The 20,093-nt window shown below is 33.6% G+C and overlaps 1 protein-coding gene across 9 annotated transcripts in view; it reads right to left on the reverse strand.

Moving 5' to 3' along the window:
• IKZF2 (IKAROS family zinc finger 2) overlaps positions 1–20,093 on the reverse strand; it is a 148,870-nt gene that overhangs the window by 124,466 nt on the left and 4,311 nt on the right. For 7 of the 9 annotated variants that reach the window (XM_037523984.2, XM_037523986.2, XM_037523981.2 and 4 more), the window contains one exon: positions 19,765–19,872. In XM_037523984.2, coding sequence (XP_037379881.1) covers positions 19,765–19,872 — 108 coding nt within the window. The remainder of the gene's footprint in view (positions 1–19,764; positions 19,873–20,093) is intronic. The other 2 variants (XM_054700062.1, XM_037523987.2) reach the window with 1 other exon arrangement.

Raw genomic sequence — 20,093 nt, forward strand, 5'->3', positions numbered from 1 at the left:
GAAGCACCAAAACCACTAAGCTACAGATGTTAGGTCTCTTTCTAAACCCAAATTAAATTGCATTTTTACTAAATACCAAGTGGAACACCATTACAACTAAGATATAATTTTCCAAAAAGAAAACCCCATTATGTCAGGTCCATCTAGCAGTCTTCGATGATTGAAAAATAATGTGATCCAGTATGATCAATTAAGTTTCTAATTCTTGTATTTTCCAGGTGTAGGGTTTAGATAATACCACTTCCTTCCAGATAGTTAATCCCATTCTGAACACTTATTGACCTATATAATGTACATACAGTAGTAAAATGAAGAAAGCTTTAATCCAAGCCAAATATGGGTAATTTGGAATTAATGGTAAACTTGTTTTCATTGTCTCTTTAAGCCCTAACCCATTGGAATTTTTGGTTAGACATATTAATTTTCTTTTCTAAAAAATTATAAGGTATAATTTGTCCCTCCTGTTGACTAACTTAAAAGAATATGTATTTTTTATACATCCTAGGAACAAAGAAATGAGATTTGTTTTTATAAGCCATTCCCTTTCCTAAGTACTTAGAGACTATTAAATTACCATGATAATAAACCATAATAATTAAAATACTATTAAATATAACATAAAATCAAATAGAAAAGCTAAGTAAAGTTACCATTATGAAACAGATTTGTGAAAAACCATAATAGATTTGTGAAACAATGAAATTTGCAAATGGCAAACTTGTTTTTTTATTTGTTTCTTTAATGGAAAATAATATTCCTAATGTTAAAACAATCAAGTCAGAAAAATAAACATATATTCTAAAAGACAAGTTATAACTTTAAACTGAGTTCATATTGTATCTCAAGTAATATTTAGGAACCATATCTAATAAGGATAAAACTATATGCAAACATTTACAATCTACAAACAATAATAGTTAATTGTGCTAGAAAATGAGCTAAATGCTTTATGTACTCATTGCATTTATTTCTTAAAAACTCATGACAGGTATTATTTATAGATGAGGAAACTAAATTCAGGAAATCCAACGAACATTCCCAAGGTCAAAGAGTTATTAGGTTAAAAGACAATCAAATATCAGCAATTCCCTTAAGGTTTTACCTTAAAATATGAAAAAGAGGCCAAGACTTGAACCCAGGTCTATGTAATTTTAAAGGCAGTATTCTTAACTACATCCACTGGGTCTCACCATAAAACATAAGAACTGCTGCACCCACCTCTGGCTATGGTCCAGAGCACACAGGTACCCAACATTTCTTGTAAATCGAATAAAAAAATGAAAAGAAGGAATGTGCATATTATGTAAGAGATGGAACATCAAGCAAAGAGCCAGAAGACAAGCTTCTAAATCACTGTTCTACTCTCTTCCCATAGGACCTGGGGTCTTAACATATAGATTTCTAAAATACACTTTGGAATGGATATTACAGTATTTAATAATGTGCTTGCTATATAACTGACTGCAGACATACACAGAATTCTATTTATGAAAGTGAAAGGACAGGAATTCAGTCAATCTTTGAGCTAACATTTATCACCTACTATGGTCTTGACCCTATTTTGCATGTTGGGGCTACATTAGTGACCCAGATACTTCTAAGTGTTGTTTGAAGAGACAGATCAATGAATTAGATCATTTTACATACTAATAACCATAACAAAGATATTAAAATAGGGTAATGTCACAGAACTCCTGAGAGGGGCTAATTTACCTAGTATGCATAGGAGAAGCCTCTCCAAAGAGGCAACAGTTAAGTTGAGATCAGAAAGTAGGAAGCCTTAGGGGCCTCCCTGGTGGCACAGTGGTTGAGCACTGGGTTGTGAGGCTGTTCGTTCTCCGGCCTCCAGTGAGGGTCCCACAAAAAAAAAAAAAAAAAAAAAAAAAAAAACAAGAAAGTAGGAAGCCTTAGGACCTCCCTGGTGGTGCAAGGTATTAAGCACCGCACTATGAAGCAATCCACAGCCTCTGCAGCAGCAGTTCGAGCCCCGTCGGCCAGCCAGGGAGCTACCCACATGGTGCAGCAGACCTCTCCTACTTGCCCGCTGCTCCCCTCAGCAGTGTATTTCAGTCAGTCTGCCTGTTCTGTTCCCCGCTCTGTCTCTGGTGAATCCTCTCACCCCCTGCATCTGTGGCCTGTACCCCAACTCTTGTATGCATAAATAAATAAATCTTTGGAAAAAAAAAGTAGGAAGGCTTACACAGCTAGGAAGGATGAGTGTTCCAAACAAAAGAACAAGTAAATAGAAAGATGCTCAGCTGAAAATATCTGCCACATTCCAGGAGAAGAAAGACAGAAGGCATTGAGAGACTTGAAGAGGAGGAAAAATAATGGAGAAAGAAGAGGTGAGGGCAGCAGGGGCCACATTCTTTGAGATCTGAAAAGGAATTTTAATTTTCTTCTAGTTTCAATAGAAAGCCTTTGTATTTAAAGCAATGGACTGTTATAATCTGATGTAGATTTTTTTTAAGATTTATTTATTTATGCATGCAAGAACTGGGGTACAGGCCAGAGGTGCGGGGGGGGGGGGGGGGGGAATGAAAGGATTCACCAGAGAGAGCGGGGAGCAGAACAGGTGGATCTACTGAAAACACTCCTAAGGGGAGCAGTGGGTAAGACAGGAGAGGTCTGCTGCGCCATGTGGGTTGCTCCCTGGTTGGCTGGGGATCAACTCTGGTGATAGCTTGATAGCCCTGTCTTTAACCCCTGCGCCACCAGGGAGGCCCATTCTGATGTAGATTTTAAAAAGCCCAGTTCTGCCTATTTAATGCATTATGGGGCATAGAGGACAAGACCAATCCCAAGTTTCTTCAACATTTTTACACGTGAGGACAAGGAAATGATAGCAGTTCAGACTAAATTTAGAGGAAAAAACATAGTGAGACTTCCATAAATTCAGGATTTGTTTTCTAAGTGTAGTTAAAGGTTACTGATGGACCAGATGTGGAGTTGGGGAAAGTATCAGCAGTATCTAAAGAAATCTACTGAAAAAGAGAGCTCTGTAGATGTAGACATAAGGATTACTAATAGATGTTTTCTGCTCAGTGAGTAATGGCAGCCACTGAGTATATACTTCTAATGAGGTAACTCCTCTATTTCTTTTTCTAAGGGGCAATAGATGATTCTCATTTTTCTATGAAAAGTTCCTGGCTTTTTGATTTCAACTAACTGGATCATTTCCTTTATCTCAATGGCCAGTAGTCTAGAAAATCAAAACACATGCTAAAAATAGAAACTTGAAAATAAATACTAAATAACAAGCCCAGGGTCTCTCATAGGCAGAAAAGAAGTAAAAACACAAATTCAAAGCATGAGAGAATTTTAAAGCAATAAGATGCTTTATTATAAACACAATTAGCAGGTATCAATCACCAGAATTGTTCCCACCTAGATTAATAATCCTAAAAATATATTAAGATCCATGAACTTCACACTTAAAAATCAAGTATCTACGGGAAGAGGTAAGGGCTGAAGTTAGCCACCATCCTGAAGAGCCACCCAAGTAGATAACAATTCACCTTAACTAATTAAGAACAACTTTGCTAGCAGATAAAAGTGTTTTACAATAATTCAACTTCAACCACTCACACAATAAAGAAATAAATGACAAAAATTTCAGATTGATTACCCCAAAGGGTTCTTTTCATCATAAAAATGAAGGTGACCTGTTATCATTGAATTGCTACTGTACAGACACAACATTTTCGGTTCAGTTAGGTTTAATTACATTGCTTTCTTATATATATCTATTAAACATTATGGGTTTAATTTACATAACCTTATGACAAGTGAATATATTTCACAAGTATCCAAAAAATGTAGAATTTTGTTGTAATATTTAAAAAAAAGAAAAACTAAGGTAGAGAAGCAATAAAAATATTACTTCTAAAGATGACCTGTTACATTCATTGTAAACAATAAGAAGACATGTTATTCTCCATGCTATTATACATTGCCTTATTTCTTGTCACTATAGGAATGAATACAAGCAAATATATATAAAATCAGATAATGAGGGCCTCCCTAGTGGCGCAAGGGGTTAAGCACTGCACTATGAAGCAATCCACAGCCTTTGCAGCATGGGTTAGATCTCCGGCCGCCCACATGATGCAGCAGACCTCTCCTGTCTCACCCGCTGCTTCCCTCAGCAGTGTATTTCAGTTAGTCTGCCTATTCTGTTCCCCACTCTGTCTCTGGTGAATCCTCTCACCCCTCACATCTCTGGCTTGTACCCCAGCTCTTGTATGCATAAATAAATAAATCTTTAAAAATAATCAGATAATGATTACTTATCTAAATTTGATTAGACACATTAGATAGTATTTCAAAAAAGAATTCAGATACAAATGAGGGGGGAAAAATCTTCTGTAAAGATTGTGTATCTTGCCATAGGTACTGTTACACCAAAGTATATATAAAAATTGACAAATATGACAATTTATCACAATTGCACTTAAAAAAAAAACCAAAAAACTTGAGATTTAGCCTCACAATCTAACATAAGCAGATCTGTGACTCAGATTTTTAAATGATCTTCGGAATACAGTCATTGGGTAAGAGTGAAAACAACAGTACTGCATCACATTTTCCTGTGTGTCCGCTATACAGACAGGTTATATTTTGAAAGATCTTGGACTACAGAGATTAGAAGTATTGTTTAGTAAAAATAATAACAGTAAAAATAACTTTAAAATTAAAAACTGTTAACAATGTCTCTTCAAACTCCTTACCAACAAATTAGCAAAAAGTCTTGGGATGAATTTCAATCTCTTTAATTGATAAATTATAAAATCACAATTCTCCATACACATTTGAAAGTCTTTTGTAAAATCTACTTATAGAGTGATTCCAATCTGAAAAGCTGTATGAAGTTTCCTAGTACTTGAAGCTTTTCCTCTAACAGTATTCTGTTCAAGTAAGGGTTGAAAAGAGAGTTAAGAGTCTAAGTTAGCATTAACTTGTAACTATTTATTTCAAAACTGCCTTGTGGATAAAAAGACCAGATGGGTGATTTGGTCTCTGGTATCTCAGCACACATAGTGCTAAAGTGACCAAACTGTAGGGTTAATCTGAGTAATAACACGCAGGAATAACTGAAATGTCTGTAACAGTGAACTAACCAACACATTGTAACTCATAATATACTTAGGCAACCTTAAATTGAGAAGCTACTATGTAAGTTTCAAGGAAGAGTCATTTGATTCATAGGTTTTTAAAGATCTTTAGAATATAGTCACTGGGTAAGAGTTGACTAGCTAGCTTCTGTAGAAAAGGAAAACTAATATATAGAATATTTCTTGAACTATCTCAGGTTCTAAAGAAGATGTTTTACTAATGTTATTTCATTAAACCTCACAACTCCCAGAGACAAATGCTAACTTTCCCATTTTACAAAAGAGGAAATAAAGACTAATACACAGCACAGTCAAGATACAAATACAAGTGTGCTTAGCTCTAAAATCATGCTGTCTGATACCAACAGCCTATAGAGATTGACGATAAAGTCATTTTCTCTGCCCTCAAGGAGATTCTAGTCATACAGAAAAATAAAATGTAGACAAGTAATTGAATAATGGTAAAAACAAGATAGGAAGTGATAAAGGCTTCCAAGATTTTGGAGAAGAATGTACTCCTAGATAAAAAAAAATATCACTGATTTTCAGGATTGAACTGTGACTATATCAATAATAACTCTGACCCAATAAAAGCAAAGCTTCAGACATAGAAACCGAAATTGGGACTTACAAAGATTTCTGCACCTTTAAACCAAATAACCAATGAGTAATACGTACTTTGCTGTAAAGGCTTTTAAAAAGAATATCCACTTTCTCCTTGATAGTTTATAGATGAAAAGGGGAGAAATGGATATTACTGGAGTCTGATACACAGTTCTGAGAATTCCAGATATGCAACAGAGAGATGTGTTATAATGTCAGACACACAGCCCCATGAGTACTGAAATGCATTGAATTTCAGAACCATACTGGGAATTCAGTCACCAGCACATCTAGTAAACAAGTCCCTGCTAAAACAGATCACTCTGGGTAAGGGCAGAAAGGGAGGCACACAGGGCAGTCAAGTTCTGCCACCAAATGCATCTTCTGAACTGCCATTTTCAAATCAAATGAGTTACTACTGCACAATTACCATTTCAATTATATTCGTCACAAACAGAGCAGGTTTATTTGTGATCAACTTTAATTAGGTAATTTTAGTTTCATTTCTTTGGTAATTGATTTGAATACAACAGAATTAATAATTGCCTCATATCTAAGCACACATTTATTTCCAAACAGGGACTTCTAGTCTATCTGACAGTACTCAGAGCAAGAGCAAAAATATCCAGTCAGTGATGGCAGATATCCTGTGTCTTATTAGCAATGCTTGGGGCTATTTATTTTTTCCTAGAAAACTATTTGATATAACTTGTTTGTGGGATTTGTTTTTGTTACTTTTTTTTTCTCATACTTTTTCTAATAGTAAGATAACAACCATTCTATTAACTTCCTAGGTAGCAATCATAATTTCGGAGACTTAACATTATTTCTAATTCCTGACATCCCTCTGTCAAAGCAGATATTAATAATGGTCCTACTTTACAAACTGAAATTTCAAGGGGTACACATTTGAGATATATATGTTTATCACTGTTTTATAGTATAGAGAGGAGAGGAAAAGTCAATTATGTAATTTTTAAATTAGATGTTTATTATTTTGTGGTAACAAAAAGTTTAAGTACCACCAAAAAGAGTAGATTCCTCTGAGACTGCTTACATAAACTTTAAGTTCAAATTTTAATAAGCATATTGTTGTTAGGTATGAAAGCATTTCAAATAGTATAAAGCATCTTACAAGTGAAATACATTACTGTTAATGGGCTTAAAACCAGTTTGTTTATCTTAAGCATGTTAAATATATACCCTGATCTTGTTTTTTATTATTAATGGGCTTAGTAAAAACTTTCCTTCAACAGCAATACATGTGTAAACTTCATCTCATGTCTGATAAATTTTTACTGTAGTACTATAACAAGGTTACTTTTAGAAGAGGTTCCAATGGATCAAAGTCAACTTGGGAATTCAAAATCTCTCCCTGAATATGATCTCAAGAAAGTCTTCTGAATCATTCTGTGATTATGTCTTAAATACTTCAGGAGGAAAATGGAAAAAACAACAGTCAGAGAACAAAAATTGACCGCAAAACCCCATGTCTCAGCTTAATATCAAGTTCTACTCTGTCACCTCCAAAGGGGAGAGAAAGCAGACAGTTTGCACTGTTAGGGGCAATCCTGTGGCCTTCCTATCTCCCAAAACCCTTTTCCCACTAAAGTAAGTAAAAAAGACAGTTGCGGGACAAGACCAAACTGCTTGCATCAGTGATAATTTAAGAATAAAACCAGTTTGGTATTTCTCCCCCATAGCATATATCACACAATCACTTATGCAACAGATCAGCTCAGGGTGGTCATCAGTGACACCACTGGTTTATAACAGTAAACAAATTTTTTTAGATATCCTCCACTTTTATACTGTTTCAATCTCACCATTTTTCTAGGTTGACACCCATAGGAATTTTCTACACCAGCTTATCCATCTCCCTGGCTTTGAGATATCTGAAGAAGTATCTTTCTTTCACTGAATCTCACTATTAATCATTTTTCTTCTACAAGAAACCATTCTAATCTTATTGTCACATTCATCATTTAAGAAGGCGGTTTCTTTGATTAACCTGAAATTTCATATTTATGCTTTCCTAAAGAAGAATAGAAGTGTTAGGTCCTAGTTTTTTAATTACCCTATTTCTCTCTGGTTTATCTGCTAAATCTAGTGAATTTTGTTGCTTATACTCACTTCTGGATTCAGCATTTTATTCTTTATTCTTGAGCTAACTCCTCTATGTTCTCTATATATCACACCTCTAATCTTCCCTATCATGTGCCTTAAGTCATTTTCATAAGTCTTACTCCCACTAGCAATATACTACAGTTGGCTTGCCAACATAAAAAATTAACAATCTTCAATGGAGTATTAAATTGATGAACATCAAAAAGAGACTAAGGCTCCTTTTTAAAAGAAGTATTATCATATATAAGATGGAACAGAAACTCTAAGTTTAACTCAAGTATATTCAGATTTCTTTTGGCATAATGCTATTTCAATGGTTCTTTATCACTGCCAGAAGTACAGTTATATGTATGTTGTACTATATAGCATCTCATTACATATCATTCATAAAAAATTCAGAATATAACTTTATTTGGAGATCCAACTATATTATAGCAAGTAACAAAATACCTTATATTCAGATTAAATCTAAAATAATATTCAGTAATTTTGTAGAAAGCATTTGTATATGGCAATACCCCTCATCTCAGTATTAACTATCTACGGTAACAATACATTATCATGAGACCATAATATCACTGATAATTCAAGGTTATATCAATGTAATCAGAGCTATTATCAGCTCTCTTGTAGGAAAGATCCACATCTTATTCTTTGCGAGGATGGCTGAATGAATTAGTTTTTCTATTTTAATACACAGTAAAAGATCCATATAATTTAGAGCTATTTAGAATAAACAATAAAATGTAATTTACCATCACATACCCCCAAAGTGAACTGTATTAACAGGGTGCTGTTTTCCTTTTGTCCTTACTATTCCCACTCTCACATACACACACAAATCATACATAGGCTTTTAAAACACATATGGTATTTCTGTGTCTATACCATTGTACAAAATTAACTATTTAGTTAACTATAGCTTCTCTGATTTGCTGGGGGAAAAAAAATCACTCTTAAATTTGTTACCAGCTATTGTATTCAAACTGTGGAACCAACTAATACTGCTCAAGTTCATTTAAAAAAAAATATACAAAAAGCCTTACTATATAAAAATAATTTATTTTCAACTATGTCTTTTAAAGAAACAGGGGGTATTTTTCTGTTTATTTTTGTTTCCAAAAGACTAAATCCAAAAACTGTCTTGAGGTTATTATTCATTTGTCATAGTTCAAATAGATAGTGATATGAAACTCATCCTTTGAGAGTTTAAAAACAGTAGACCCAGAAATATTTCATATTTCTTTTTCTAGCTCTTAGTTGAGTTCAAACAAAATTTATTATTGTTTTGAAATATTTTGCAAATATTCACCTATATATAATCCATTTTAATTTCAAAATACTATTAGAAACACTGGTTTTTAAAGCATTTTTAATTTTAAAACAGTACCTAAAGTGATTAAGTACTACTTACATATTTTCAATACCTAAAAATTCTTCAGCAACACAATTTTCAAGCTATCGGTGATATGTGTATGACTGAAAAATCATTTTTAAGAGACATAAACAGACCTCTTTCAATCACAAATTAAACATATATCTTAAGTCCTAAAAGGTATGTAAAAATGCTATTTTCAGTTAAAAAGTTAACAAAAGTAACACATGTACAGAAAATAAGACTATATATGTCAAGATTGACTAGATAAAAAAAGGTATTGACATTAAGTCTGATTAAAAGACTTGGAGGGCATGCTTTACATAAGAAATATATTTCCATATGTAAATATTACTTATTGGAATGTGTATGTTTTAAACAACAAAAACTAAAGAAGGAGCTTTATGAAAATGATTATAACAGAAACTGCTTTACACAGATTTGGAAGAAATGACGCCTCTTAGGAACTCAACCAGAAATTCTTAAAGTAAATTCAAATGAAACAAAACAGTGGTGTACTCTAGCACTTCAAAATATGACCAAGTCCTCTATATTGATGTCAGTAAGAAAAAGGTAGAGCTGAAATAATCAGGTATAAGGAAAACGACAGCTTCCATAATAATAAGAGAGCAATGACAAAAATGTCAAAGGTGTAGACACCCAGAATGTTAATTTATTAGAACGTGACTTTACACTGATTAATTATATGCTCCTCAAAATATCTGGAGTGCATAAGAAAAGTTAATTGAAGCGTTTCATGTTGTACATGCTACTAAAAGCAGTTTTAAAGAAGTAATAGAGAACCAGTTTTAAAATTATAACAACTAAAAATTCAACCTATAAACACTAAATGTACTATCTAAAGATATTAGTAATGAAGATGATGAAGATCATATAAAATAGTCACAAAAGCATTTATATTAACTTGGATTCCACTGAACATGATTGTACAGAATCAGAAATTTAAGAGCTATTTAAAATTTTAGGGATTATATTTTGGGAGATGATCTGCATACTACAAAATCCTTTCAAGAGTGAAACATAGTAAAAATAAATACATAGCCAGAGAAAATCTCAAGTAAATTAGGATTTCAGAATTACTTCAACACCTAGGAAATCAAATTTCCAAATTTCCTCAAGTAGGTCAGAAGCATATTATTTAAATACACACCTGCAATATATCGCTCATTAAGTATATCCTTAATTTAATAAATAATTCCTGGGCTCCTACAATGACCCAGTAAGATATTATACACCGGGGATGAAAAGACAGATAAAAACATGGTCATTTTCATCAAACAGTTACATCTGGACAATCACCAATTAATTTCTTTGTTTTCAATGTATAGTCCCAAAATAAAGTTGTATCCTTTGAAAAAAATCTATTTCTGTGGTCAGACTAACTCAATAATTTCATGAAACTGGTGTAATGTTTGCACCTTTAACCTATAAACTAAATAGAGGCTCTTCTAATGTCCCCAAGTAACTCCAGGTGTTTTTCTTAGATGACAGTGGCATTTTCTCCCTTTATCTGAAATAGATATTAAGGGCCTCCCTGGTGGCGCAGTGGTTGAGCGCTAGGTTGTGAGGCTGCCTGCAGCCTCTGCAGCACCAGTTCGATCCCCGGGTAAGGGTCCCACATGGCACGCAGACCTCTCCTGCCGCCCGCTGCTCCCCTCAGCAGTGTACTTTGTCAGTCTGCCTGTTCTGCTCTCGGCTCTGTCTCTGGTGAATTCTCTCACCCTCCCATGCTTCTGACTGTACCCAGTGCTTGTATAAATAAATAAATAAATCTTAAAATAGATATTAAGACCTCTTAAACTGCTGACCGCATTACCCATCACCAATTCTATGAATGAAAGTTTGAATTTATGGTAATAGTAGTTGGCATTAACAGATTGTTTTTATAGAGTTAAGCTATAAAATCAACATTTAACAAATCTAAAGCAGAAAGAGATAATTACATTAAAGAAAATGAATTGATCCAGCAAGAATTGGTTATAACCTAATTAAATGCATTAATATAAATTAAAGACTGAATCTGGGGAATTTATCCAAGGAAGCTGAGGTGGGAAAATGGCTCTCAGATGTATTTTGGTTAAATCTGTATCTAGGGAAACTAAATCATGTCCATTCAGGGTGAAGGATTTGGACAAAGGCCTTCAACCATAATGATCCAAATGGCAACTCTATCTCTATTGTAATGCTGAATATATTAGGCTCCTTTAGTCTGACGAAATTAAACATTTGAATTATATAACTAACTCCCTTTGTTCAGATTCCTTGCTCACCAAATGACCTCTGCTGATTACCCACATAGGTCAATTCACAAGAACAAAATGATCTAGTCAAGCTAACTGAAGTGATACAGATTCTACCTTAGTTGGTTGGCGGGGCAGGAGGGAGGGCGTTGTTTGTTTTGTTTTAATCCAGGTATAGACATAAGTTGACACTGTGATTTTCAATATCAATTTTGTAAACTTATTTGTGAGTCAACCCTATGTGTGCTTAGGGAAACACTTTGAGTGCACCACAAATCAAGTTTCAGAACTTGTAAGGCAGAGAATGAAATCTTGTATTATAAAAAATTTCTTGGGGACATGTTATTCTGTGAGAACCTATCTCTAAAGCTGGTTGTATTTTCGTCTGTTTCATGTGCACCTTCAAATTTATACACTTTTGAAGAACTTGGCAGTAAAAAGGTAAGAAACTATTCATTCAACTAAAACAGATATAAATCATGGTCTGTCTACTTACTTGCTTCTAAATCCAACAGGATTATCAATATCCTCCCCCTCCAAAAACTGAATTTATTTGGACCTTGAGAATTAACATCCTTCTCTACAAAAAAAGTCTTAACATATATTTTGTGCCCCAGCATCAGCAGTGTATGAAACAAAGTGTTTAATAAATGTTGGCTGGATCAAGCACTGAAAGATAAAAGTATCTATCCAGAGAGTTCTGAATCTCCATGTACAGGAAATTTCAGATGAATTATTTCCATCATTAACATTAATTTGGAATTTCAGGTGTCTTGAGTAATTAGTTTATATTTTTAAGGTGAGATATTTTGATAATATGTTAAGATGTTTTCTACGCCACATTCTGCCCTCTAAGTAATGTTTTACCCCAAGAGACACAATATTATGAACTTCAAAAAATTAATTTTCAAAAAGAAATATATTACATAAGTATATTTAGCTCCATGTTTTCAAAAATAACTGGATAAGAGTATTAAATTCTTTGGTTATTAATGTGGCAGAACTGATCAGTATTTTGCTAACCAATCATTCCTCATAAATTTTAAATCTACATTTATTTATAAATTTATTTATAAATAGGTTACAGATTAAAGATAATTATAGTAGAGGCACTGGAGCATATGGCAAACATAGCCTTATGATTTTTTTTAAAAAATATACAACAATACAAGTTATAATACTAAATGTATCAAAAAATTTTAAAGAGAAGGGCAGGCATATTGTGTTTAAAAATCAGTGAGTCAATCACATCAACTAATCCTACTTCTAAGACTAGCATAAAAGGACTCTATTAAACAAAGAGAGTTCATTAAAAAGCATGCTCATACATTTTCAATAAAGAATTTTGATTTAAAGGGGCTATTGGAGAAATAAGGTCATTGATCAAATGGTGAGAATTACTTAGGGAAGAATTTTTAAGAAACACTAAACTATTGTTAAAGTAATACAGGAGCAAAGTAACCAAACCTAAGCTACATATTAGATTTCACTACTTAGGAAAATTCACACTTCAATCTAATCTATCCACCTGCCTGGTTGCTTTGCCGCTCCCAAATTCTACAGGTGCTTCCAACTCTCTATATTCAGAATTAAACCAAACTAATTCTTTTCCTGAACACCTGCTCCAGTATTTCCTATCTTCCCTAATGGAACGTACTGCCATCTATCCAATAATCTAGGAATCATCGTCAAGAAATCCCTCCTCTCCTAACCTTACTGTCTAAGCCTGTATACTTTAAGCTATTGAATATTTCCCTAAGTCTTTTCTTAGGTTTTATTCTCACGACCACTAGTTCTTACAATTTCTCAATCAATCATGCTACAAACTCTAACAAAGACTCTGCCTCTAGACTGGTCCCCATCCACTATAGTTTTCCCCACACTGCAGCCAGTGTGATCCACATCAATGAAAATACTGAAGTCATCTGCTTTGTTAAAACCCTTGGTTGCTTTGAAATGAAATGTAAGTTTCCTTTTATACAGGATATCCTAGATATTGTCCTGATTAATTCTCCGGAGTCATCTCTGGCCTCGAATTCCTAGACTTCAACTAACACTCTAGAAATACCAATCTATTTTGTTACCCAGGACATATCACGTTATTTCTCAGTTCCCATTATGGGTATGTTTACTAAAAAAGCTTCCACGTCTCTCCTAAATCCTAGACATTTAGTAAGTCTCAGCTCAAGCAATCTCTCTAGGAAGTCTTCTAGAACTCATACCACCCTTCACTCCCCATCATAATGAGAACATTGATTTTAACATGGTATAATGTCCTGTTTAGATATCTTTCAAACTAAAGTATGAGCTTCTGGAGGACAAGGACAGTGTACTATTCACCTCTCAATTCAAGTTACACCTAGCACATAAGACTTAGTCTAGAAATATTTGTTAAATCAACCAGCTAGAATGATAGAGCAACATTCCAAATGCCTATAAATGATAATTATACTTTACATTTACTTCAAATTTAAAACACCTACACTGTTGCCCCCAAAATAAGCAATTAGCAACAATCAGGTATGATTAGGTATCATCAAATGAGAACTTCTGGTACTATGAGAAGTATCAAATATGGTGATATTTTAGGTATGTAGTTTCTAAGAAAGAATTGATTCTACATGTGGATAGGTTATTCAACTAAGAGGAGTTTTTCTATTTTCATTTTTAATGACTTTTATTTTTGGAGAACCAGCAATCATCAATGATTTTTCTAACCTACAACCCAAAACATAAGATTATATGCAGGAACATTGAAACCTAATAAAAATAACATTTAACATATAGACAACACAAATAAAAACTACTTTCTTAACCAAAATCTTCATATATGCTTTAAATGATAGAGAGTTTTTCCTTAAAATTTTACCCTAAATTATTAGAAATCTCAGTCTCTGTTACATGGACCTATGTAGTAATAGGAAAATAGCAACAGTCATAAATTTCAAACAGATCTGGATTTGAACACAATCTCTCTTTCTTATGAGTCATGGGTTGAAGAAAAAGTAATTTGATTGCTCTGAGTGATAACTACAAACTTTATTTATTAGATATTAGCTTGTGCCAGGAACTGTGTTAAACATTTTGCATACATTGCCTCATTTAAACTTCACAACCGTCCACTGAGGTAGGTACTGCTTACCCCATTCTACAGATAAGGAAATTGGAGCTCAGAGTCATGAAGTAACATGCCTTAGGTCATACCACAAGTTAGTGGCAAAACAGGAATTCTAACATAAATCTGTATATCTCCAATGCCTATATTTTTAACCATTTACAATCTATTGCTTGTGAGCCTCAGTTTTCTGTATTATAAAATGGAGCAACTAATTGCCTCGCGGAGTTGTGGAAATAAAGTGAAATAATATCGATGCATCTAGCATAGTGGTGAGCATCCTACAGATACTCAATAAATGATGCCCCTTCCTCCCCGTGCTCCTGTGGTGATTACCGTATTTGTAAAAAGACAAACAGTTCCTAACTTCCCTTACCTATTTCAGAGCAGAGAGAGTCTGAGTCTTGATTAATTTACAAAAGAAAAATACTACTAAATCAATATATGTTTGATATAAACAGACATAATGAGAAAAAGCAAACAGAAACAACAGTCTTCCTCATTTTAGGACAGTGATGTTGCTACTTATCATATAAAAATATATCAACATTCAAAATTAGGAGAGAAGACCAGGGAACCTAGAGATCTCAATTCCTTCCAGCCTGAAGGAAAACTAACCAATCATGCATTTTTTTTTTTTTAAATAAACTTTCAGTGGAGAAGACAGATTCGGACAAAGATAGCTGCAATAAGGATAAAACTTCTATAAAAAGTTGCTTTACTTCTCAAAGACAGACCTTTATCCTTAATATGAAGTAACCTAAAAAAGATTGGGGGGTGGGGGGAAAATGCAGTAAAGCAAAAAAATATAGCATTTTTGCTATTAATTCCCTGCATATACATACTTCTTTTAGTTCATTTTTTTATTTCCTTTTGGTAGATAGCGTAACGCTTAACTTTGACACCTATAAGGAAATCAAATCACTTTAATAAAAAGATTCCCTAACAAGTAAAAACTAAGTGTAAAGATATGTTGGGAATATACACCAAGCTAAGTATTTCAGTTCAAAACAGAGTGAGGTTTTGCATCAAGTCCCTCTGGTGTTATATTAAGGTGTGTCCCATGGAAATCCAACCAAGGGTAACTGCCAAACTAGCTATAGATGACAACTCAGAAAGCTGGTGAGTCCCATAATTTAAGCTGTATTTTCAAAAGTGCATTAGAGCATCTGCTTACCAAGATTACCTGATATCACTCCGCCCTCATAATAACCCCTTCTACTTCTGTACTAATGTTTTTTCACTGAAACACAGGTCAGAATTAGCCATGGCAGGCGCCCTGAAATAATGACATTATAATGAGAAATCAGTTAAGTGATCTAACTAACCTACAAGGTAATATTAGTTTTATGTCTCGATCTCGAAAACTTCCTCCTTCAGCTAAGGGACTGAAGAGGATAACTTATTTCTTCAAGGCTCCATGTCCACAGATGAAAAATGGAAATTTATACATGCTTCACAAGGCTCTAAAAAGGGAAACTAGCTAAGGAAAAAAAAAATGAATGTGAAGCACTCTGAGAAGAATAAACTAGATTCCCTGACCTGATTATTGGACAGAGTCTTGTAAAACTAGAATTACTACTTCTTCCAATTCCATACATGCCACCTGGCTATCAACCTCACCGATAAATTACATTGACCAAGAAGTTGATCACATAAAGGTTTTAAAGTACTAGAAACAAGATTTATACTATTTAACTATCTCTAAAGAAAACTTATTCATTAGCATTTTGAAAGTAGATAAGGAACAATAAAATTAACCACAATTTTCTCAACCTTAAAATTTTAAACCTCAAAATAACCAGCAGCAGGTATGGAAGAGTTTGAAAGTCATACTGAAGCAACTATTCAAGAATTGGAAATGAGCAAACCCAGAAACAGAAGGAATAACAAAGTCTCATCTGATGGGCCGAAATACAATATGGATTATTTTCATATTGTTCTGTCTGAGTTGTCTGTCTCAGATTCTTAACTTCCAGATTCTATTTTTAAAATCACTTAACACTGTGTATTTCCAGTAGCCATCAAGGAATATACTGTCATCTCTGACACCGAAGATTGTCAGCAAACTCAATATGTACACTAATGATCTCAGGCAACAATACCCATCTCCTTATCAAAGAGAGCCTTAGTCTATAAGAAAACGTCTAAAATTCCCTAGCAAAATTTGTTCTAAAACATAGGAAGTAGTCATTATAACATGTGAAGATCACTTACACTGCTTACTATGTCTTTTTAAGATTATCTTACATGCTGAATTTTAAAGGCAAAAGCTGTCAGGCATTATAACATTTTTAGTTCTCTCCCAAATCCCCAATGCTCTCTTCTAGCCCTGTCAAATAATGATAGCTGCTGTCACTATTTTTTATACAATAGCTGGCAGCATATTGTACAGATACTCTTCATCTTAGAATAGTTATCAAGTTACCTAACCAAATAACTAGGACCTCATAGTAAAACTGACCACTTTCCTACAGCCCAAATAAATGGGCTGCTGCAACTTATTGATACTTTACTGCCAGAATGTTAGTTACTTTATAAAAGCACAGGTTTTCATTTTTTCCCTAAACTTTTCAAAAATATATCTTCCCCTCTCACAGGAGTGCAATCCTGTCCTCTCTTTGCTGCAACTGGAGGCTCTCTCATTCTATCATCAGGTTTTCACATTTACTTTTGGCTTTCCTACTTTCAATAAAAACCACAATTCTGTTTTTAGAAACGAGAGTCCTTCGGGAAGTACATTTTAAGATACAAAACAATGCAGAAAATAAATGGTATTTCCATTTGATAAAGTGAAAAATGCATGTTAAATGATTTAGAAAAACCAGTGATCTAGGGCACAGTGATTTGACTGGACATAAATACATGAATACACATACATACTCACACCTACACACACACACACACACACACACACACACCCTACACACACATATTATTCCAAGTCTCAGAATAATCTTAGTGACCAATTCTAGGTTTTGTGGTCTAGTTAATAGACCAGAGTCCTTCTCTACCACTACTTGCTTTGGCAATCTGAAATGCTGATATTCTCTTAGATCTAAGAGAGGAAAAATGGGTATCTTCTCCATCTAACACCTAAGTGGGTAACCTAGATACTGTAAATAGAGGCTACATAAAGGATGCAACAGACAGCTCTGAAGTGAGAGCCAAAATATTTAACCTGCAACTCTTTGGAAAAGAAGACAAAAACACATGCAGCTTAGCCAAAAACTGTACTAACATGGAATTGCCACCGGCTACTAAGTCAAAAAAAAAAAAAACACAACAAACAAACAAAACTACCAAACTTAATTTTACTATTATTGGGTGTGAAAAGCTCAAATGTCAAAGCACAGTTCTTATTTGTTCAAATTGATTATGCCTATGCTCCTCACTGTTTATTTAAAATAAAGAGGTGAACAGCCTTTCAGAAGTGAGTGCTTACACAACCAGAATCAAATTCACAAATAAAGGAGCCAGTTAACCAATTAACAAACATTTTCCTGCTATTTAGCAGATGCTAGGGAATGGCAGTTAAAAGCCCAGGATTAACCATTATTTTTTTAACCCATGTTTCCAAAGCCAATAGCTAAATATTTACCAGAAAATGCATAGTCAATTTATCCTTACTCCTTAGGAGATTATAGAAAAATTATCTGAAAAATAAAAATCTTTTCTACCAAGAACTACAAACATTAAATGTTGAAACATAAAAAGCACACTGCCTACATTGCAACTTTAGTATAACTTTTATCAAATCAATAACTAGCAAAAAAATTAATTACTACTACAAGAGCCATTATAAGAGATTAGTACTATAATTTAATATACACATACTATTAACTCTTTCTGCATGATAAAAGAATTTCAAGGACCGCTTCTAGAATGGAATCTACCTAGGAACTACTTCCCATTAATAAAAAGAAAACTTTTTAAAACCAAATTCACATAGTTCAATAAAAATTTCAAATCAATAACTAAAATCTCTTAGTTAATGAATTGAAAAATTGATTTAATAGTACTCCATATAATTTTGCTCATAATTCATAACTTTTTTCTACTTACAAAGTTAGTAGGTTTATAATAATCTTTATAAGAATTAAGAAGGGAAAGTGTAAAGGAAAATTTGTTCTCTCCAGATAATCAGCATTAACTAAAGAATAGTCTCATAATACAGTATATGATTTAGGGATTTTGTTGTTGTTATTAAACATTGTGGGAAAAAAAAAATAAAAGGGTTTTCCTTCACCTATCACCCAAATACAAAACTTTCAAATTAAATATTTACACATTCTCAGATGTCCTCTCTATATAAGACTATAACACATACAAAAACTATAATGGAAACACGAGATTTCAAATTACATTTGGACAGGAGTAAGTTTAGACATTAAGTCTAAAACTGGTAAGACATTATAATTAAGAGAAAACAAAATATAGTCTAAAAGTATTTTGTCTTCTATCACTGACTACATGTAAATTGCTCTTTTATTAAGAAAAAAAGCAGTGTTTTCCACTTTAGTGAGAAGTCCTTTATCCAGCATAGTATCCAAAACTGTCTGTTCCTACAAGTTTAAAACCTCCTTCCAAATTTTCTCAGTTCTTCTCTGGATAGTGAGAAACAAAAGGCTTTCACTTTATTAAGAGAAATGGATGTAAATGAGCTCCATAAATTTTTTCCAATTATATTTCACTTCCAATGCTTTGAAGAAAAAACTTTCACATGTCAAAAAAATAATGCTCAACTCACACTGCAATACCACCACTGATGAACTCGCTTTGTACCAAGGCAATATAAAATTAATTCATTTTTTTTTTTTTACTATGAAGAGTCCTTTGGAAGTGACAGGTTTTCATATTTTTCATCCAACAACAACAACACATCTAGTCATAAACCTGGCGAGTCAAAACAATAACCAGCAAAGCCTAACATTTCTTACCTGATACAGGTAAGCACCAGCTCCCAAATGCCACCTTGGGATAGTTCAGACTAGTAAGCAGGCTCATGTTTTATGGTACTAGAATGAGCAGGAATAAATCTGTGTTGTTCTTTCTTTAGCAAAATCTATAGCAGCAGCTACACCACAATGTGAGAGGACCCTACAGACCTAACAAATTCAAGTCTGTCACTAGAGAAATAGAAAAAAAAATCATAAAATGAAGACTTACTGCTTGTCATGTGACTTGGTGAGGCATGCTGTCCATTGGGTGTGCTTGAGGTGAGGTCAATTGCCATATTGGAGTGCTCCCTTTCAGGTGAAAGCTCATTGTCACCTGCTTTCACAAAATAAAATCTTTTGGTCTCTGTTCACTGTCACATAAAATCTAATTACCAACTTTGCTTCATACATGCAGTGGAATGCATTGCGTTGAAATTTTAATGTTATACATTTTTCCCTTAAAAGAAACAATAAGGAAATATCATTTAGAAATATAGCGTAAATGAATGAAATGATGAAAAGTCACAACCAGTCCACAATAAAAAAAAAATTCAAACT

This window comes from Talpa occidentalis, unplaced genomic scaffold (assembly GCF_014898055.3).
Source record: "Talpa occidentalis isolate TD23 unplaced genomic scaffold, MPIMG_talOcc4v2.1 talOcc4.3, whole genome shotgun sequence".
NCBI classification, from domain to species: Eukaryota; Metazoa; Chordata; class Mammalia; order Eulipotyphla; family Talpidae; genus Talpa; species Talpa occidentalis.